This window comes from Danio rerio, chromosome 25 (genome assembly GCF_049306965.1).
Source record: "Danio rerio strain Tuebingen ecotype United States chromosome 25, GRCz12tu, whole genome shotgun sequence".
Classification (NCBI taxonomy): domain Eukaryota; kingdom Metazoa; phylum Chordata; class Actinopteri; order Cypriniformes; family Danionidae; genus Danio; species Danio rerio.
The window spans coordinates 18,278,891-18,300,280 of record NC_133200.1 but is presented as its reverse complement, the minus strand read 5'-3'; the positions used below and the strand labels follow the sequence as shown (position 1 = coordinate 18,300,280).

At 42.6% G+C, this 21,390-nt stretch overlaps 1 protein-coding gene across 1 annotated transcript in view; it reads right to left on the bottom strand.

The window, feature by feature from the left end:
• Positions 1–21,390, bottom strand: part of cnot1 (CCR4-NOT transcription complex, subunit 1) — a 44,444-nt gene continuing 23,054 nt past the window's right edge. The window contains 48 exon segments of the mRNA NM_001079951.2: positions 1–884; positions 966–1,100; positions 1,176–1,308; positions 1,780–1,960; positions 2,196–2,345; positions 2,556–2,729; positions 2,811–2,912; positions 3,178–3,295; positions 3,456–3,619; positions 3,710–3,955; positions 4,064–4,295; positions 4,383–4,552; positions 4,628–4,736; positions 4,824–4,966; positions 5,171–5,365; positions 5,449–5,568; positions 5,654–5,758; positions 5,850–5,990; positions 6,069–6,365; positions 6,455–6,603; positions 6,681–6,858; positions 6,947–7,024; positions 7,099–7,209; positions 7,295–7,411; positions 7,850–8,029; positions 8,130–8,270; positions 8,349–8,579; positions 8,676–8,754; positions 8,844–9,130; positions 9,235–9,359; positions 9,707–9,829; positions 9,928–10,129; positions 10,220–10,370; positions 13,378–13,529; positions 13,612–13,734; positions 13,843–13,962; positions 14,039–14,279; positions 14,372–14,499; positions 14,623–14,793; positions 15,037–15,147; positions 15,434–15,560; positions 15,684–15,852; positions 15,943–16,146; positions 16,242–16,296; positions 16,380–16,448; positions 19,000–19,098; positions 19,187–19,294; positions 19,422–19,722. Coding sequence (NP_001073420.1) covers positions 806–884; positions 966–1,100; positions 1,176–1,308; positions 1,780–1,960; positions 2,196–2,345; positions 2,556–2,729; positions 2,811–2,912; positions 3,178–3,295; positions 3,456–3,619; positions 3,710–3,955; positions 4,064–4,295; positions 4,383–4,552; positions 4,628–4,736; positions 4,824–4,966; positions 5,171–5,365; positions 5,449–5,568; positions 5,654–5,758; positions 5,850–5,990; positions 6,069–6,365; positions 6,455–6,603; positions 6,681–6,858; positions 6,947–7,024; positions 7,099–7,209; positions 7,295–7,411; positions 7,850–8,029; positions 8,130–8,270; positions 8,349–8,579; positions 8,676–8,754; positions 8,844–9,130; positions 9,235–9,359; positions 9,707–9,829; positions 9,928–10,129; positions 10,220–10,370; positions 13,378–13,529; positions 13,612–13,734; positions 13,843–13,962; positions 14,039–14,279; positions 14,372–14,499; positions 14,623–14,793; positions 15,037–15,147; positions 15,434–15,560; positions 15,684–15,852; positions 15,943–16,146; positions 16,242–16,296; positions 16,380–16,448; positions 19,000–19,098; positions 19,187–19,294; positions 19,422–19,523 — 7,125 coding nt within the window. The 5' untranslated portion in view covers positions 19,524–19,722 and the 3' untranslated portion in view covers positions 1–805.

Genomic DNA, 21,390 nt, shown 5'->3' with positions numbered 1-21,390 from the left:
TGCAGTTCAAGTGTTTAATGCAGTAACTACAGAATGCATACATACAGGAAATAAGTAGCGGAACTAAAGGCAACTACAAAGTACTACAAAATACAACACGCGGACCAATACATTTACAAAACATTCGAAATCCTTACAAAATGAGCTGTATTGGTCCTTTTTTTTTGTTCTGCAAGTTGAATCTTTGTACAAACTCCGAAGATCCAATTTACCAACAAATTGAATATTTCCACAATTGTACAAGTGCCAGGGAGAACCTCCAACCCAAGATTTGTTTCATCACAGGTCTAAACCAGTGACCCCCCAACCCCCTCCCTGCAGTCCAGGACGTCGGTCCGATCCTATCAGCTCACCACACTGATAGCTCTCCCCTTAAAAACCAAACCACAAAAGGAAAAATAAAAAGGAAATAAAACAAGACCGCTTTCCTCAGCCACTACTACCAAGCTTCCAAACAAAAGTCAATCAGTCTTGAAGGCAAAAATAATTTATGGAGAGCTAGGGGGAGCCAAAGAGCAAGGAGTGAAATGTGCTCAAGCTTGTGCCTCAGTTTCAACAAAATAACTCAATCTGCTTCTTACACGTCCCTTTTTAATATTTACATTGAACATTTTAACTTGTTGAGGGAGGGAAAAAAGAAAACCAAAAACAAAACTCCTCATTTCGGATACCACCCAGTGGCAGGCAAGCAAGAATCCAGTGCTGGCTGTGTGTCGATCAGACGTGCAGGGCCATTGGTGGGGGCAAATGAAGGGTTGGGAAGAGGGAGATCTCTCTCTCTGGGCACGAGAATAAGTCCTGCAGCTTAACTGGCACCGGTTCCCTCCATCACCTGCTGGGCCTGCTTCTGCCCCATACAGCACTGAGCCACTGACTGGAACAACCTGCAGACAGACCAACAACAAAATGTATTTCTTGTCTTATAAAATACAAACGATGTGAACATGTCATGCTAGACCCCTTACTTCTCGATCTCTGGGGCGCAGTGCACAAAATCATGGCTCCAGAACTTGAAGGCAGGGTTCTTGATCAGCTCTATGAAGGTGATGAGCAGACCCCACGGGTGTGGCCTGTTCACAATCAGCCTCTCCAGCAAGACCCTGAATGACACCATCACTCGTTAGCTAACAGACAAGAACTTAAAAGCACTCCAAAACCGAGGTAACTCAATATACCTGGTGATCTGCTCTTGAATGGCTTCAGCATTGGCCTCGGCAAACAGATACAGCATGGTACAGCTGAAGTAGTGCGTGTGGCTGTTTGGATAACGCAGCTGATTGGCTATTGCATTCAGGAACAGATAGCGACCTGGGAGGAGGAGAGCAATTCACTATGGGTGCATCCAAAATCACATTCTTTCATACAATATAGCACGCTAAAATCATTATGCGAGCTGAGTAGTATGTTCCAGTGAAACAGGCTGAAGGTATGAATCAGTATGCAAGAAGTACTCGGATGACCTACTACTTCTGGAGAGACTCTGATGTTTGCATCCGATGCAGGCTGCGCTATTCCATGATGCCCCGCGAGAGAATTCGTGAATAGGAGTGGAGCAATGCAACTCACAGGTAGGTCATCATTACAAAATGTTGGAAGTAGTAAGTCCGAGTTTCATTCATACTACTCTCATTCATACTGTATAGAACGTACTTTTTTAACGGTCGAGTAGAAATTTAAATGCAGTACCTACTGAGTAGTAGGCTGTTTTGGACACAAGTAAGTTAAAGCCAGAGGAAGTGTAATAAGAAAAAAAAAGGAAGATCACATTCTGCAACTCACCTTCAGTGTCTAGATCGACTGCGAGGTTCTGGAAGATGTCCATGTGTGCCGAGTGTGTGATGGTGCTCATGGAGGGAGTGCTGCCCTTGTTGTGAATGTGGGCAATGGCCTGGGTTCCAACGTACAGCACCAGAGCGTTGATCAGCTGAATGTTGTAGCGGTTGCCTGGCTCATTGGACACCTGGAAAAATTATTGGAATAATTCTTATTTATTATTCACTAAAACTAAAGAGAAAATATCTTGTTCAACCAATCCACTCCAAGGAGAGCAAAGAAAATGTATCTCTGTAAAAGAGCTGCATGGGATTATCCTGGAATGCAAAGTTTGTTTCAGGAAATCAGTGGCATTACCGCATAACAAATTTCAAAAAAAGAATACTAAACAGAGGTATCGAGATACCTTGGCAATCTCTTACCTGCAGGTTGCTGCGCAGCTCAGAGAGGAAGGTGACAGGAGAGCGGGTCTTGAGGTAGGAGTCAAGATCCTTCTTAAACTGGGACGGCATCACACCAGTGAAGTTTGTGAGGATGCGGGGAGCGATGTTGATCTCACTCAGCATATCCACCTAGAGAACATGTAGAAATTATTACAGGTTCCACAACAACCCAGTCCCAGTTGACACCACAAACTACTTGACACAAAATGCTACATTCACTGTTGTGTTGAAGTCTTGGACACCCTACTGTCTCGTGGACTTAATGGACATGCTCAAGTCTACATGAAGCAAGTCTTTTGAACCTAAATTACAACAACATCAACGCATCACTATCACTACCTTTAAATTAGGGGTGAAGGGGTCCGGAAGCCTCATGTTGCGGGGGAAGGCACTCAGGATCAGATTCCTCAGCTGGATGCAGTTGGGTGGGATGACATCACAGAATCCGTAATGGTAGTCACACAGGAATTCTGGGAAGTCATGTAGCAGGACAAGCAGCACACGAAGTGTTCCCTTGGAGGAAAGAAAATGCATAGTCACAAAACCAAACCAGAACCAAAAATGCTAGACATGCTTTTGAAGTCAAGTTCATACCTTGTAGAGAATTTGCATAGGTTTGTTGAGTTCAACATTCCTTAGGAAGGGTGCAAGATATTTAAACAAGTCTATCAGCAGCTGGGCATACATAGGCCAACCCTGCAATAGAGGACACAGATGTTAAAGGAAGAAGGTGGTCTCTGCAATAGACTGACATGGATATGAGATTAGCAGGGATATCAGAGATGTCTAATATTGCTCCTGGGGGGCAATTTTCATTTTTAGCTAAGCTCCAGCAAACCTGCTGGTTGTTTCTAAAGACCTTGGCTTCTCTCTGGGTCAGAAAAATCCCCAGCAAGAAATGGCCCCCTGAAGCATGACTGTACACCCCTGACAAATGAGAATTCCCACAGCAGATACAGACCTTCTGTTGTGGGGTGTGAGCAAGCATCCTGGCAATGAAGATGCGGTGAGAGATGAGCTCTAGCCAAGCATACACAAAACCAGGTGCTTTAGTCGGCCTCAGGATGTGGAAGGTGTTGCTAAAAAGAGACAAATGTCCATCATCTATACTGTAGCGATATATGAAGCAAAAGCTTTGCTGAAGTCACTTTCAAAACTTTGTTGGTAAACATCCTACATTTTCACTGGTAAACAATGGTATATATGATTAAACCTAAAGACTAAAGTCATGTTACGAACCAGAAGGCAGTGAGAGTCTGGAAGTTGATGGTCTCCAGCACATGCTCTGGTGCGTTTAGCTCCAGTAAGAGCATGATGAAGATTCTGTGGTATGGAAGCTGCTGGAACTCTGTCTGCCTCACATCATGATCCTGGATTAACACACCCACCACAATGCCCAAAACCTACAGCAGGACAGGAGGCACAGCGTTAACTAAAACGTCCCCCGAAACAACTCAACATTAACCCATCTCAATCCATATAAGCATTCAAACCTTGTTGAGCAGGTTAATTTTAGTGACTGTGTTGGTGGCCTCTCCAGAGTGTTTAACCAGAAGGGCAATAAGCCGAACGAAAGCATCCAAGTTATGGTAGCATTTGGCCCTAATAATGGCAGGACTGGTGGTTGGGTGCTGCTGTTCAGCTTGAGCGCGATAACTGATCTCTACACACATTTCTGTGCATAGCCGGAAAAAGCGAGTGATCAAGTCATCAGTCTTCAGGATACCCTGCTGGTGCATCTACAGGGAAAAAAAGCAGATGGAACAGAATAAGGTGTGGTAATTCTAACCTAAAGAGAAACTTACTTGGGACTTCTGCATATTGAGAGCTCCTAAAAAAATTCTGACCTGGCCAACAAATGCAGAGAAGGCCTTGGTGCTGTCCCTTCCTGCTGCTGCTGAGTGGTACAGATTGACCCATTCTCTCAGCAGGTACTCTGCCTTTTCTCTAAGGCCTGGTGGGTCATCGTACTCCGATGCTTGAGAAATTCCAGAGTGCATCATGAAATTTGGTCCACCATGGTGACGATCAATCATGGCCTCATAGTTGGAGCGGACAACATCCATAAGCTGTGGCAAACTATGGATTACACAAAAGTAATACATGTTAGTTTTTTCAGCAGGAATGACATTCAGTTGTATGACCAGCAGGATAAGTGGGTCTTACCCTTCAGGAGCGTTGGCTCTGGAGTGGGCGCTGGTCCTCATCAGTGTCTCGATAGTGTGGAAAAGATCTGCTTCAGTGATGTGGCTCACGCTGCGCTCATCAACCAGCAAGAGTTTCACCAGCTGCATGGCAAATGCCACTGCCATGTAGTTGAGGCCATTCTCCATGGACTACAAAAAAAAGGAGTGTAAGAATTTGCTTGTTTATAATGATCCCTTTTGAGGTCCTTGAGACGCTATCCTCACCTGAGCTAGGTGCAAATCATACTGCTGCATGTTGACCAGGTGGTTTCTGATGAGGAGCTCCACAGCCTCAACATTGTACTTGTATTCATCTCTACACTCAATCAGGCATCTGCAGGGTGTGTAGAACAAAAGGTTAGGGTCTTTGTGGCACATGTATGCTTGAGATACAAGTGTGTATCACAGTGGTAGTACTGGCCTGGTGATTTGCTTGTTGCACCACTGTGGACCGTAGGCACGGCCATCCTGTAAGGCTTTCAGCACCAACAGATGGCACTCCCTGTAGCTTAGTAACAATTCAGGATCAGCACCACTGGTGGCATCAAGAAGACCCTCCACAGCCTAAGAATGAGAGGTTTCTTAGATCTAAGCTGAGACAGTCCTTACGCATTTTGCTTACATAACATATCAACCAAAAGGTTTTTAAGTGATCCTCATGACCTTAGGTAATCTTTTCGATTAGGTTTCATTTAAATTGAAGCTAAACTCTGCAGAACAGTAGCTCTCAAGAAGCAGAAATATACAATGTGCTATAGAGTATCTAACCTTCTGCAAAAGTCCCAGGGCAGCAATGCCATCACGGGAGTTCCTTGCCATGACAACTGCCTCCAGCAGGCTACGTATGGCCTGGGTCTGTGGGTTCATGGCCAGTGCAGGTGGAATTGCATGCAGGTGCTGTTCCAGGTCAGAAATGCACTTCTCATAGATGTGAGCCACATCATCAGTGGGCCATGCCTGTTGCTGCAATGCATCAAAAGAACCTGTGAGTTGCTTCCAATTTGTGATACCCTAACAAGATCTCTTCTAGAATAAGGGGTTTATACCTTCATTGGTTGAGCAAGAAAACCAGTTGGTTGAGACAGGTCATTACTTGGTAGGAAGCCTGGAACGTTGCGGGCGAACTCCTCATAAACAGCCAGCTGTTTAGGATCCACTCCACCAACCTAGAGGAGCAGCAAAACAGAATCAAATATTGTCATACAGTATAGTATATCAATGACTTTTGAGACATTTATGAAGATCTCTCACCTTCAGTCTGATCTGCTCAGGCATGCGCTCTGCCTGATAGGTGAGCACCATGGGGTCACAGTAGCGTCTTCCTTCTTGGCGAGCATGCTTCCTCAGCTCAAATTCCTGTGAGGTTGAAAAACTGTGTTTAATCTCTGAGACCTTACCAGAAGATATTGCTTGACTGGAGCATTTAAAACTGTGACCATGCACTCACAGTTGCCAGTCTCTTATCCATCTCCGGGCCAGCTTTCTCCACTGCTGTTTTCTGGATAAAGCAACATGCAAGCTCACAGTTGTCCTGTGCGATGCGAGCAGCCGCCTCCTCCATCATCTCTCTCTGCTGGGGTGTGGGAGCCTGAAGAGGACATGATCAGTGAGTCTAAGTTTGGGAATGGATATCAATTTGAGAGAACAAAGCTAAATTTTCCAGTACCCTAAGAGCTGCAGCAAAGCTGTTCTTCAGATTGGTGGCAATGCTCATCAGCAGTGGCTCTCTGCAGGTGATCATGGCCATGCCGGCAGTCAGGTTACGCATCATGTGGTGAGCAGCCACACGCATATGAGACTCCTCTGAGTCTAGAGCAAAGTCCTTCCTGACTATCTGCTCACAGGTTGTCATGGCGATCTTGATGGATCGGTCCACCACTGGGTGCACAAGCTCCTGTACGGCACGTTCGATTGCTGGTCTCACGCACTGCTTCAGCTGAGGGTGGGCCTGTAGCAGTGGGATCTATAAACGTTAAGGTAAAAATTGTTAGTGTCTTAATTAACGCTATTTGAAAAGAGTTAATGAATTGGTTGGTAGAGTGAGTAACTAACGTTAACATTGATGTTTATGTGTGGGGCCAGTCCAGCCAATGCATACACATTGATGTCATGATAGCTGAACTGAGGTGTAGGTGGCCCGGTGGCTGTACAGGCCGTGGTGGTGGCCGGAGTTGAGGGAGCAGCTGTGAAAGGAACAGAGTCTGCTTCTGGTTAAACCAGAACTGGAAAATATGGCAAACAGCATGTCATTTACAATGTGTCCAGTTTAGTGTAATACCTGTTGTAACTATAGGCAGCAATTCTTCAGGAGGCTTGGTCTCTTTCTTTGGTGCGGAGAGCTGCTCCTCCAAGGTCTTCAGCTTATCTTTGTCTCTCAGCAGGTTCCCTGGCTTAAGATCAGTGATGTCCATAGACAGATTCTTGCAGAGTACCTCAATCTCAAATTTGAGGTTAAGCTGCAACGACAGAATTGTGGGACTGAGTGAAAACCATTCATCAAAAACCTGTGCACTATACATTTAGCGTCAAAGAGAGGTTACTGACCTTTAAGTCATGCTCCTGGTGGAGTTCAGCCAGTACATTCATGATGCCCATTGTCCAAGGGTTCTGCGGTCTGAAGATCTACAAAACACAGCACCAATTAATTTATGTTCTGATATAAAAAAAATGACATGATTATCAGAACTCATTATTACCACACTCCGCAGACTTGATTCCAAGACTTTGGCCACAAAAGGGACGACATACAGTAACTCCTGCTGGCCTTTCACATAAGCCTCCAACAAAAGAGATTTCAGCTCCAGGTCCTATATGAGCACAGTACATTAATGCTGGTAAAACAACACATGCTATACACATTTTACAAAGGTGACTGATAATAAATGAACTCACTGTATACAGGATGGGTTTGTTTTTTGCTAGGGTGATCATTCCAAGCCAGTGACCCAAATTCTTCAGCAGGGATCGATCTGAGAAATTAGCAGCTGCCTTATCCGAGGTAAGGAGGACCTGCAATAACAAAGAGAGACCACATGAAGTTTTTCATTCATTCATTCATTCATTTTCTTTTCGGCTTAGTCCCTTTATTAATCTCGGGTCACCACAGAGGAATGAACCGCCAACTTATCCAGCATATGTTTTACGCAGCGGATGCCCTTCCAGTCGCAACCCATCCCTGGGTAACTTCTATACACACTCATACATTACGGTCAATTTTAGCATAAACAATTTAACCTGTACACCACATGTCTTTGGACTGTGGGGGAAACTGGAGCACCCGAAGGAAACCCACACGAACACGGGGAGAACACGCAAACTCCACACAGAAACGCCAACTGACCCAGCCGAGGCAAACGTGCTACCGACTGCACCACCGCGTCGTCCCTCACATGAAGTTTTTATACCCCATTTATGGCTATAAATTGATTCATTTCTAAAACGCCTCACCTTGATGTTTCTGTAAGTCTCATTGAGAACCATCTTGACAAACTCTGGGTTTTTTAGTGTGTCCAAGAAGTTAGAATACAGGCTGTGGAAATTGGGCTCAATGCTGACACGCTTCATCACCAGGTACTGAGAAACCCAGGGCATGAATTCTTCTTTCACAGTCTCTTTTAGCTCCTCCACCTTTAAACACATGGTTTAGACATGGTTTAGAATGTTTAAAACAAAAAACAAACCAGTTATTAAATTGAATACCAATGATATAATTAGTGAAAATAAACACCTTTTGGGACATGTTTGACTGGGACAAGTTATTGAAAATAAAAGCAATTTTCTCCTGAACATTTTCTGGGGGCTCCACGATCCTTTCGGTCTGATCTGTGGCCACTAACAAGGTGTCAATGTTTGTGGTGTTGATTGAAGGCTGTAGAAGAAATTAAAACATTAAACATCAGTTTATTTTAGACCATTGCTACATTGCAAAAGTGACTTGTTTACGCACTGGCACATCCTTCTTGGGTCCAACAGCTGTAGGTCTTGTGATGGTTGTGGTTTTGGCAGCGGTGGTGGTCGTGGTGGCTGTTGTCACTAAGGTGCTGGCTTGGCCAGGTTGGGGGGCTTTAGGGGGCTGAGACTGAGCTTGCGCTTGGGCTAAAGCCAGGCTGCCTGGGGTGGTAATGGAGCCTTGCATCTTCACAGGAGGGTCTCTTGACTGTTGGCCATACTCTATATACTGCGCACAAAAACGGACAACAGGAACTCATCAGCTGAAAAAGTTTAAATACCACAGTGCAAAATTATAGGAAAATAAAATGAAAAACTAGGTTACCTCTTGTAAATGGTGTGGAAACTGTAGGAAATGGGCTATTGATGCCAAGTGCTGACAGTACTGGGGATAGTCCTTCAGTCTGAGGAAGAAAGTGGCTCAGATTTAATATAAATCAAAAGCACAATTTAAATAAAAGCTGCTCTATTTTTGCTGAACCAAAATAAGTACCTATTTTTAAATCTATCTAGTGCAGCGATCCCAAAGTAATACATCTTTGATCCGAAAGGTTTGCGTAAGGCTTCCAGCACGTATCTTAAGGCCAAGCCCAGCGCCATGTATGTGACCAGGCCCTTCTCAATGATTCCCCCAAAGAGGCAGGCTGTGATGTGCAGCTCTTTGTCTGGATACTGAGGAAAGAATCGATACTCCTCAAACAGATTCCTCAGCATGCAGTTAAAAACTTCTCGTTCCCGCTTGATGTTTGAGTCCTTAAATCTTTGCAGCATCTCCAGCACCTGCATTAAAACAATAGCAATGAACTTGAAAGCTTGACCTAAAAAAAAGCTTGAAAATTCGGAGTGAACTTTTCCATTTATTAAGCTCCAATTAGCACATTCACCTCGTCCACAGACATTGTGGGATGTGGCGGATGGTTGTAGATGCGCTGGAAGTAGCTGTTGGCCTCATCGTCAATCTCCTTACTAAAGTGCTGGTTTGCCTCGGGCCACACCTGAGAGAGGTCAGCTGTAACAGAGGAGGGAAAACCGGTTACCACACCTCATCTATTTATAAACTGATTTTAAATGCATAAAGTGCAAATTCAGAAAAGAAGCTCCTGGCTAATAGCCTGTTTTCCTTCATAATTTAGTATCCAAACTAGTTGCCAAGAACATCATGCAGTCATGCAGACTGACCTGTATTTCCTCTTGGATTTCTCAGAATTTACTTTTTTTTTTTGGTGCAGAGATGAAAATTAGAATAAACAGACTCTGAAATGTCATAAGGACTGTGAGCTACTTTCAAAAGGAAACACAGCTTGAGGCACATAGACCTCTCTCAGCTACACCACCACAAGCACGCCTTAATCTTACTCTGCTGGAAGGTTGGGGGGTTTAGCCCCGGTGTGCTCATCTTCCTGGCGCTGAAGACATCACTGCTGACGGTGGGCATGCCCAAACCTGAGCCAATCCCAGACAAGCTTGTGCTCAGAGGACCTAAGGAAGCAATTCAAGTAATGTGTTCAATTCCAATAACACACAGCCTCATTATGATTGGAATCAGAGTTTATTAATGCACAGCGCTCTTATGGTACCTTGGAGCTGTGAAGAGAGGGGGTTGATTCCTGGGAAAGCTGTGCTGGGGTTTGGGTTGGGCAGGTTTGAGAAGGCTTTGGCTGGGGACTGGGGGTTACTGAAGGCAGAGCCCTGCAGGCTGGGGAATCCTTGCATGCTCGGGGTGTGAGAGGTGGACGAGACACCTAGACTTAAAGAGCCCATTGCAGAGAGAGGGTCCATCTGGAATACAACAGGACAGATTTGAGAACACCACCATCAGGGAATCTTGACTGATATCGATATTCAATCAGTTGGTACAGGCATGGTTACCTGCACAGGTGAGATAGCATCTAAACTGCTGGTGCTGGGCGCTCGTCCCTTTGGCAGGACTCCTGGTGGCGGCTGCCGAGCCTTGTTCATCACATTGCTACAGTTGGCCACCATGGTCAAGATTGTCTCTGACAGCTCTTGAGACACACTCCTGCTCAAAAAAAAAAAAAAAAAAAAAAGTTCAACCTCAACCCAAGCACTTTCTAAATGTGTACATGCATAATGCTGTGTTCTGTCAGTTATGATAGTCACCATGTTCAATTATGCAATTTAAACTCAATTCTTGTGTTGCAGGAATCTCTTTGCTCCTTAGGACAACGCGAAGCACCACAGATATTAATTGTTTATTACTATGACACACCACACTAGAGTTGATCAATAAATGACATATGATTGTTGTGCGCAGTCATCTATAAAGTAAATAAGTGCTTTTCTGAAATGATGCATCTTCTTACACAGAATACAACAAAACATTTCACAATAGCATTCTAAGCAGTGACAAAGGCGTTGCATAATTACATACATTTACATTTACATTTACATTTAGTCATTTAGCAGACGCTTTTATCCAAAGCGACTTACAAATGAGGACAAGGAAGCAATTTACACAACCAAGAGCAACAATGAATAAGTACTAAAGGCAAGTTTCAGGTCTGTAAAGTCTAAGAAGGGAAGTGTTAGTAGTTTTTTTTTTTTTTTTTTTTTTGTACAATTAGTGTGATATTCAAAGAGGCAATTGCAGCTTAGGAAGTGAAGTGGAGACTAAATAGTTGAGTTTTTAGTCGTTTCTTGAAAATAGCGAGTGACTCTGCTGTTCTGATGCAGTTAGGGAGTTCATTCCACCAACTGGGCAGATTGAGCGTGAGCGTTCGCGAAAGTGATTTTTTCCCTCTTTGGGATGGAACCACGAGGCGACGTTCATTCACAGAACGCAAGTTTCTGGAGGGCACATAGATCTGCAGAAGTGAGTGCAGATAAGAAGGTGCTAGGCCAGAAGTCACTTTGTAGGCAAACATCAGAGTTTTGAATTTGATGCGAGCAGCAACTGGCAGCCAGTGCAAACGGACTAGCAGTGGAGTGACATGTGCTCGTCATTATCAGGAAAATGACAAGAACTCAAAAAACAAAACAAAAAACATGTCATGCTCATGTGTTTATTGTCTGATTTTGATTGTGTCTGCTTATCTTACAAACGCCATTACGATTTTCCAGACTGGCATTTCCTGGCTTTTTTCCTTTGTAGTGGTAATTCCCAGAAATTTGCAGACAATTTTGCGATAAAAAAATTTAAATAAATAATCTAAATAATAACAAGCGGTAGTGATTGAGCCAAAAGCCCCTCTCACATACACACCTTTCCAAATTTACCGGCAATTTTCCGGAAAGGTGTGTATGTGTGAACAGGCTCTTTTTAAAAATACCGGTAAATTCGTTCTAGCTATTTTCCGGAAAAAGAAGTTGTAACATTACAGATAATTTGCCGGAATGCTGCACTGTGTGAACACAAAAGGAAGATTGCTGGAAAGAGCGCGTGCACGTCTAGAACAAGCTGACGTGAGATGTCTGCTTTAGCCAATCAGAGCAGTCAGAAGCATTCACGTCTGCGCGGTTTATGAGAATAAAAGCCTTTGATTATTTTTCCAGACACATTTAGCTGCTAGAAATTAGTCAGATAACGTTTATATGTTCATCTTAATGCCAACCGTGTAATTAATTATTGATAAGATGCTTATGATAAGCCGTTGTTTGTTTACCTTCAAGCTTTGCGTGTGCCCATAAACAGCCCATGAGCGCCAGCACACACCCATATCATGTACATCTCCACATGCGAAAGTGTTTCTCTATATGTTTTCATCGAAGTTGTTCACAATACTGATCCATCCACAGAGTTTGTGATGTAGTCAAATGTTTACAAATACAAGCGCAGTCGTTTAGAGCTCATTTCTGGTTAATGATGTCAGAATTTACCGGTATTTTGGAATGGATGTGTGAATGCTCTTTTCCGGGAAAAATTCCGTAACGTCCTTGCCTGTGTACAGCGCTTTTTTGACTTTACCGGTAAAGTCGTTCCGGAAATTTTCCATATATTTACCGGTATCACTGTGTGAAAGCGGCTAAAGGAAGGCTGCATAACTCTTATTCTTATCCACAATCTTACTTTATTTAAGATTTCAGGAACATCTGACATCATGTACCTCACTCAGGACATGTGTTATGGCTTTCCTTATCTTAATAAGCCTAAAACACGGATTGCTGTGAAACTCGTCAATAGCATAGAAGCATTTTTTTCTCATTAACTGCAGTCAAACAAAAACACCAGCCATACATATAAAGCACAAATAATGTCCTTAATTCGATCATGTCCAGCAGCCGTCATCCTTGAATCCACCTCAATCATTGCAAGCTGCTTGCTTTTTATTTGTTCCACTGCACAGTTTGTTAAGGGTTTAGAGGTTTGCTCTTACTTTCTTTTGGAGTCTGAAGCACACCAAATGTACAAAACGTAGGATGTCTAATCGCATCTTTGCACTGATTTCACATGTAAATCACTCGCACTTCATCTGCTTCTGCTTACTGCACTTGCTGCAAAACATTCTCCTCCCCACTCTCATGTAATGTTTGGATTGTGAGTGTGCAAGTCAGACGTCATTTTTTGAGACACTCAAATACATCACGTGCGCTGCATATGCAACGTCTATAAGTCATGAAAAACAACTAACTGAAAGCTAAAAAAAATATTAATTTGATTATATGGTTTGGAATTGGATGTTTTATGAGATTTATGTTATTTGCAATAACTTTGTGTTCAAATTAAAAGTTTAGCAGGATCATGAAAATTTGTTGATTTAGCGATCGTTGAAAACTAGGCGGTCTGATGTCTAGCGGTTCTTTCAGATTTGCGAAAGCACCCTCTGGCCTTTGGAGGAAATTTACTGTTGATCACATCACCGCATTTTTCTCAAATGACAAATTGCTGCTTTTGCTAATTAACAACTTTGATTTTATTGATTTATTGATCAGCCCTACACCCAACATGACAAAAAAAAATAAATAAATAATCAATCCCTGCATACTGATGGCCACTTATTTAGGAACCACCAAGAAAAATAAACAAAACCAAAATCCGACTGGTAGTCTGAACCTGGCTGTATACATACCCAGCACAAGACTGCAAACATGCAAGCATGGTAGCCAGTGTTTCAGGAGGAAGTTGAGCACTTTTCGGCTGGTCTTTCTCAGGGGCCAAACCACCCATAATAGAGGGGCAGCGTCTCTTCAGAAATGTGACACATGCTTGGATGAATGGCTCCTAATGGACAAGAATAGAACATGTCATTTCTTCTATTGCTTTAGTTCAATTACAAACAATACGTCCATGAATGCTCACTTACCCCATGCTCCCGTATTTTGTCAGTAAGCCATTTGTCAAGTTTGAGGTATTCACGGCGGGAGGCAAGTGCAGCTAGGTCAATAACAAAGGCAAATGGAGTACCATTCAGCAGCATCGATAGAGACTGCAACACAAACACAATAGCATTCAAAATGTTGGCATACCAGTTAACCAACACCGTAATATGTACTACTCAAATAACCACAGGTGCAGGAGTTAATGTGATTGGTACCTTCAAGTCCTGAGCCACATCCAGGATGCGAGATAGCTTGGCCTGGTCATATTGCTCCCCTCTCATGTACCACTCGGCCATAGAGTGCATGATCAGCTGGCGAATGGATGGGGACTGGCCCTAGAAACATGACCCAGGCGCATATCAGTACACAGTGATGCAATAACAACTTCCTGCCGATGTCAAATTCACCCACCTGTCCATGCCAGGCATAGTGCAAGATGATAGCAGAGTTAGGGTGGTTGCCCAGGAAGATGGGCATGAGGGTGGAGATGAGCTCATGACGTAGGGTGTGCCAGGAGGTACTGATTTGCAGGAGCGCCAACACCAGCATGTCCGGGCAGTGTTTGATGGGGAAGCTAAAAAGCTGCTTCACCTGTTCATAATGCCCAACTTCAGAGAGGCGCAAGAGGCTCTCTACAAGGTCCAAACTCTTCCTGTTGACCAAAATGGAAGGAGGTATAAAAACCATTCATGACTGAGCATTTTTGTAAAGATTAGATGTAACATTAATTGGTTTGAGACTTACCATGTGGCTATCTCCCTGTTGTCATCCTCAGGTGGAGCCTTCAAGATGTCAATAGCAACAGTATGGCAAGGGTAGTCAGCAAAGCAGAACACTTCAGGACTCAATAGAGAGTGCTGAATGAACGACAACTGAAAATAAAACACAAAACTAATTACAGCCAAATGTAAATAAGCTACTTCATTTTCACTGCAAAGTTAAAAAATTCATACAATTGATTTGATTATTTTAAAACTGAGTGGTGCATTATTTACCTGTCCTTCTGCATGCTTCCATGGTCTGTAAATGAGATCCACCGGGAACACTTCCATTCCCAGACCCCTCTGGATCCCATAAACAACTATCTGAAGCCCCTTACTGTCCCGGATCAGGAAGCCTGGGTGATCCAGCTCATAGGTCACCTCTTTGAAATTCAGATTAGGGTTCTAAAGGGAATAAGTAGCGTCAGACATAGCTAAAATGAAAGTCCTGAAATATGTTTGTTCATCATCAGCTTTGTTTGCGCGACCAGGTCAATCCACAATTTAAAATTCCTTTTGAAAGGAATTAGCAAAACGATCACTGCTGCTTTGCATACCTCGCATTCCTAAACTAACTAAACTAAGAAAATGTTTTAGCTTCAGAAACAAACTAAACATGAAAGCTCCTCAAAATAACCAGAAACTTACCACTTCTTTGACCACATCAATTAGAACTTCAACATTCCAGGCCTGAGAGCTGTCACTCTTGTCCTTCCCGTCACTCCAGATCCCACCACCGCCCACTGGATTGGTGATGGTCTACAAATAAACAGAAAAAAAGTCATTCAAACTAAATCACACTTTAAACAGTGCTGATTTGTTCCTCAAGTTTCTTTTACATATTTATTATATATTATTAAATTATATAAAGTAGTTTACAAATAGCTTAGTATACATTTTTTAATACAATGATCAAAGTAGTTATTCCCTTTAGTTCCATTTAATGTCTAAAATTGATTTTAGGCTTCATTTAAATTAATTTCACAATGAAAAGTACTATTTTAGTAGTCATCATAGCTGCCAATAACAGCTAAAGAGAACATACCTGAAGGCTGATGCCGTCAGACAGCCCTGAGTGAGTGCGGGCCATCATGCCCAGCACTCTGGCCACCTGACTGGCTGTCACCTCTCGCACCCCATACTGCAGGATTATGTTCCTGCACTCTTCAAGACTGGAGAAACAAGTATAAATCAATCAGTCAACACTCTGGTTGTAATTCAGATAAAAACACTGCAATCCATATACACGGACTACATTAACAACAAACTTTGAGTTCATTTTAAAGTGTTAATACCTTGCACAAAAGCCATAGCCAACTTCTTGCATGAAGTCAGCAAGAGAACTCTCCATCATGGTCTTATTTAAATCTCCAGAGTCTGGCAGGATCCTGTCCATGAGAATGTCCCGTTTGTCAGGGTACAGCAGTGGTGCAAGCACCACAGGACAGCGCTCCTGCGGGAAATCTGGGACACAAATAAAAACAAGAATGAGAAACAATTCCAATCCAAATATAGCATGCAGGAAGCAATCATCTGGTGGAGTTTTCCACTAACCTCTGCACAGTGTTTTGAGGAACGCGTCAATCTGCTCTTGTCCGACTCCGCTCGAGCCCTTTTGACCGAACAGAAGATGGGAGAGGAGCAGATGCAGAACCTCTATGGCAATGTCCTGGAAGCCACCTTCCTGATTCCCTCCGAGGTCGGCGTCCACGTACGAGCGGAGGAGGTCAGGGAGCTTCTGCTTCACAAACTGAGCAGCTGTAAAAGAAACAAGCCAGGGTTTGCGGTGTTGAAAACTTTTTGCAGAAGTGAAACTAACACACAAAATGAAAAGTCAGGAAGTGAACACTTACCAAACCCTCGAAGGTCTGCGTTGCTGGAGTTGCTCAGAGCAAGGCCCAAAATCACCTGGTGAAAGCCAGAAAGTCAAAAACTGATAATCTTGCACTGATTTAATAGAAATGTTGATTATACTGCAAAATTGAGCCTACCTCCTGAACCTTGCTTAGCTTGAGAACTTTACTCAGCTGAGTAAATAAATGAGGTGACGGTTTCAAACTCTACAAACAAGCAGATATTTGCAACCAATGAACAAAGCATTACAGGCACAAAAATGGCAACTTGAACATAAGTATCTATATTTAAGAATTTTCACGTATTAGTCACTTTTTGCATTAAATAACATTTTAATAAACAAAGTTAAGAACTGAAGGTTCTTGCACACTAAATGCAAAATTTTTGCATATTATCTTTAACAAATATACTTGCAGAGGCTGGATTGAAACGCACCTTTTCTCCACAGCCCATACAATAATGTGACTTTTAAAAATTATTTTATTTATCAAAATTCATCATATTTGTATATATTTGCACAGATTTCACCCTACTGCCCACATGGGAAAATTAGATAATGTAAATCGAGACAGAACTGCACTTTATCTTTCTGGGCTTTTTTAATAAAAGAGTTAAACATAGGAATGCCTCTAATTAAATTGTCCTTCTGCCCCAAAAGTAATACCATTCTTTGTTTTAAACTGTAATGGCCCTCAGCAACAGAATGATTTCTTATTCTTATTTAAAAGACAATTAAAACAACAAAAATGTTTAGCATTTAACACCTTTTACATGACACTGTTTCCTTTCAGAGTGTTCAAGTAAAAAAAAAATGAAATAAAGAATAAGAAATCCAATAATTCACTCCTACTATCCATGTGCACCACTGACAGGTCAAATCTGCTCCCTCTCTAGTCTTTGTGCTGCTGAGAGATTGAAAGTTTGCGTATAAAGTAATGTAGACACGCAGCTAAAGAAAGCAGAATCCGGGACATGTTCAGCTATTTGGAAACTTGGCTGAATGCAATTTTTTAAGTCCCAAATAGAGGACATGTCTGAGAAAAAGAGGATGTATTGTCACCCTAAATAATGAGCATGATCAGTCTGTTTATTAAAAAGGTTTTTTTTCCACGTGTCCTCACGCTCTTCTCAAAGCTAAAGTCAGAGCAGGTATCCAGCGCATCTCTGTGGGTCTGCAGCAGCAGAGCCCGCGAGTCTGTGGCGGAGACTTTTCTCACGCATACAGAACTGGGCCGCTGAGGTAAAGTCATGTGTGGGAAGCGCTGGTGTTGAATTAGGTATTACACTGGATGAACCACAATGTGCCATGACTGAATTGAGGCTTGCACGATGTGTGCTACGTTGCCATTCGGTGCCTTATGTTGCTTAGCAGCGTGACTTTATGCAAAACAATGTAAAGATTGCTTGACGTGAAGTAAATAAACCAGTAACATTAGAAATGTGCTGTTGTTGCTAGCGTCAGTGTGTGCTACCGTCACAATAGATTTCTATCGTAATACACCATAACTTAGTGTAAAGAGCATGTGAAATCTTAGAGACTTTGCTAGCAAGCAGTGTTGTGATCACGTGGGCTTTGCACGCTGGCTCTGGACTCTGCTGGATAGAATAGCTGTAACGGAGTTTAGAGAGTATCGGACTGCTTATATCAAAGATTTTTAGCGCGGTCCGATATAGTTTTTTGGACAGATATCGGACGAATTTTCGATATCAATATTGGATCGGGACATCCCTAATATATATTTTCCTCCTAATATTAACAACGGCGTGCTTAATTCAGGAGGCCAGGGTGCGACCAGCCATGCTCCTCCGCCTGGGTTAATTTCACATAACTTGCGACAAACAAGGGAAGGTAATGTGACGCTCTCCAAATGTAGCGAACCCAGAGAGCGAAACAGACAACAAAATGGGAAAATGAAAGTTTGCATACTCCTAGTTGGAAAAAGACGAGTTTAAACAATGGCTGAAGCTGCAGAAAACAACCACGTAACTTATTCTTTCAAGCTTTGTTTCTTCCAAGCTTATCTGAGTTCTGTTTTATGGTTATACTCCATTGATTTAACTACAACTGTTAACAGCTGTTTATAAAGTTAAAGGTTTGATACTGATTAGAACTTGAAGTGGTGATAAGGTCTTAAAATATTATGAGAAGGTCTTTTAAAAAAGTCTAAAAAAGGTATTGAAATTATCTTTAGGACTCCTGCATATACCCTGATAAATTATAATGTCATATAATATGCCAGGATTTTTTTACATTCGCGAATGTGTGAAGTATTACAAGCAATGTATCAAAATTCCACTGATTTCCCAAAATGAACTTCCGGACAATCCAGCGATAATTCCTTTTTAATAATGTGCTGAACTTTCCTTCTCTATTGGATGAACACAACATGCAGTCTATGTTTCTACTTTGGAGAAGAGAGGAGAACGTATCACTGCTTAAACTGACTTCGAAATGTTTTGCGTTTTCTCGTAATGGATTAATTAATACGCATTTGACTCAGTGTGCAAGGTTTGTTTACATGACAAATTTTTTGCATATGATTACGAAAATAACGCATACCAACATTTCCGACTTCAGTGTGCAAAGACCTTTAGCCTTGTCTATAATGGGACACTGAATCATGTCCAGTCTTGTGTATAATGTGCATACATGAGTGCGAAGATGAGCAACAAACTATTAGCTGCAGTTCACTTTACATTAGCTACACAAGTCACTGGTTCAAGTTCTCTTAACATTTTAAATACACTTGAACATACCTTTTGATAGTGCAGGGGATTGTCAATGGCGTAGCAAAGCGTTGAAATAAAATTTGGTTTCGTAATAAGAGACACGCACTCCTGGATCAGAAACTGTGTCTGAAGAAAAGGAAAAGGAAAATATAATATTAAACAAATCCTCAAACTGATAAAAGAACTACATATTCTCAAGACAAATTCCACAAACCTGGTGGAAATCTTTGCCACTGCTTTTACCATCGCCACTGAAATCCACATGGGAAAAGAGACAGCGTAATAGATGCCGGTCTGCCTCAGGGCCGTGACGATTCACAATCTGAGGAAAAAAAAGTCATGCATCAAATTGTCAGCACTTTCAGCTCGCTGATGAAACTAGCAATTCTAAATTCATATTCTAGGTTTAAAGTGAAAGAGTAAGCCTGTGTTGCTGCCACTGAACTTACATGTTGTATTTCCTGCTGGCTGGCTCTGTAGTTTTTCTTAGTTAAATTGTCCACCAGGTAGCTGATTTGAGACAAAGCCAGCGAGAGCGAGTCAAGATTCATTGCTGGTTGGGGCGGAAGCAGGCGGCCGAGCCCGGCGCAAAATCACCATTATTCCCCTTTAGTCACTTCAGTGATAGGTTACTTCTGTCAGTCCCCCCCCCCCAAAAGGTGTGAAAAGTGTCCGGTGTCCAACAAGCTGAGTCTCTGTGTAGATGCTGATTCCAAGTAAGGTCCTTCAGTGCAATTCTTAGTGTAACATCTGGGGAAACAATGATAGAACAAGCATTAAAGAAGCATTAAACATTCGACAACATTGCTAGAACATATTTTGAAGAGAACAGTAAATGCACAAACAGATGTTTCCAATTTTTCAAACACAGTGTACGCTTTGAACTACTTAATTTGTCCACAAGGTGTCAAGAGAAATTGCCAAAAGCTGATGAAATAAACTACTAAAGATTGCAAACACCAGAGAAACCTATGCTGATGAGAGCTTTGGTCTAATTAAATGTAACATTCAAAACAAATGAAGAGTCATTTACAATAGGGCTGGGCAGCATGACTATATATAGTTACAGCCAGATAAACTTTTTATTCTGTCTATACCAAGTGTGCCGCAAGCCTGCGTTTGAGTAAAGGTCACGGCCGTTAGATCGCCCCCTGGGGGCTGGCTGCAGTACAAGTTATAAAGCCCGCCTCCTCCGTGTTAATGAAGGAGACTTGAGCCCAAATAAAAAAAAAATATTACACTTGCAATAAAATGTCCCGAAAGATGGTTCTGGTCAATTAAGGCACTGGTTATTGTGCTGAAATAGGTGCAGATCTTCATTTTTTTAAACAGTTTGTTTTTAGCAGTAATTTAATGCTAAGCATGTCATCGTGATTGACAGCTGTGATTGACAGTTTCTCAAAGCAGCGCGTCTGAGCTTCGGCAGAAGACTGAAGTGTTATTATTCGATTTCTGTGTTATTTTACCATGACAAAATGATTTCAGCAGTAAACTATAGTTTCTGACATACATGATCCTGGTGGAACACTGTTTATTTGCTAAGTTCAGGGCTTTTTTCGGGCTTTATTAGTTTGCTGATACACGCCTAACCACCCAGATAGCAAAACACAGTTCCTGCTAGATTCTCGCCTGCCGGAGACTTATCCCTTAGAGCTCAGACTGACTACCTCTGCTGGACCTACTCCGGATGCCTGGACTCACTACCCGATTCCAGCCCGAGTCAATCGAGCCAGATGCGGCGGCCGAGCGAGCCAGCGCTGCCGCATGCGAGCAGCCGGAATCAGCCCGCGACGCCGCGAGTAGGTTATGCGCTGCAGTCCGGAGCTGGCGCGATTGAATATATAAAACCCTCATATTTGTTAACGTTATTACATCCATTTGTGTTGATATGACAGCAAACGCATGCTGAGAAGTTCGGGGGGCGTGGTTAATTTTACATAAAGCGTTTGGTTGGAAGCTCGACTCCGCTCATTTTCGCGGCTCCTCCTCTGGCTCCATCAGACAGTCCTTCTGCGCATGTCTGGCTCCAATTTCAGCAGTCTTTTGCGACAGTTTGTGCCCGTCAAGCAGGCGTTTTGCCCTCAAGGCGTTCAATGGGGAAAAGGGCTGTCGCGTCGTCCATATTTTTTACAGTCATTGGTCTATACTGCGACATGAAAATAAATGGGCGTAGCTAACTTGTTTGCAGTATGTGTGAAATGTTGCTCATGAAACTGAGGAAAGCACTGACTGGAGCACTCATAAGCCCAATCCCAATTCTACCCCTTAGCCCTTCCCCCTCGTTTTTCTCATTTACATGAAGGGGTAGGGGTGTCCCAATTCTCTTTAGTTTGAAGGTGTAAGGCTAAGGGGATGCCCTAGAAACAGAAATTTTTCAGGACCACACTCGAAAACAAGGGGTACGAAAAATTTCCCGGA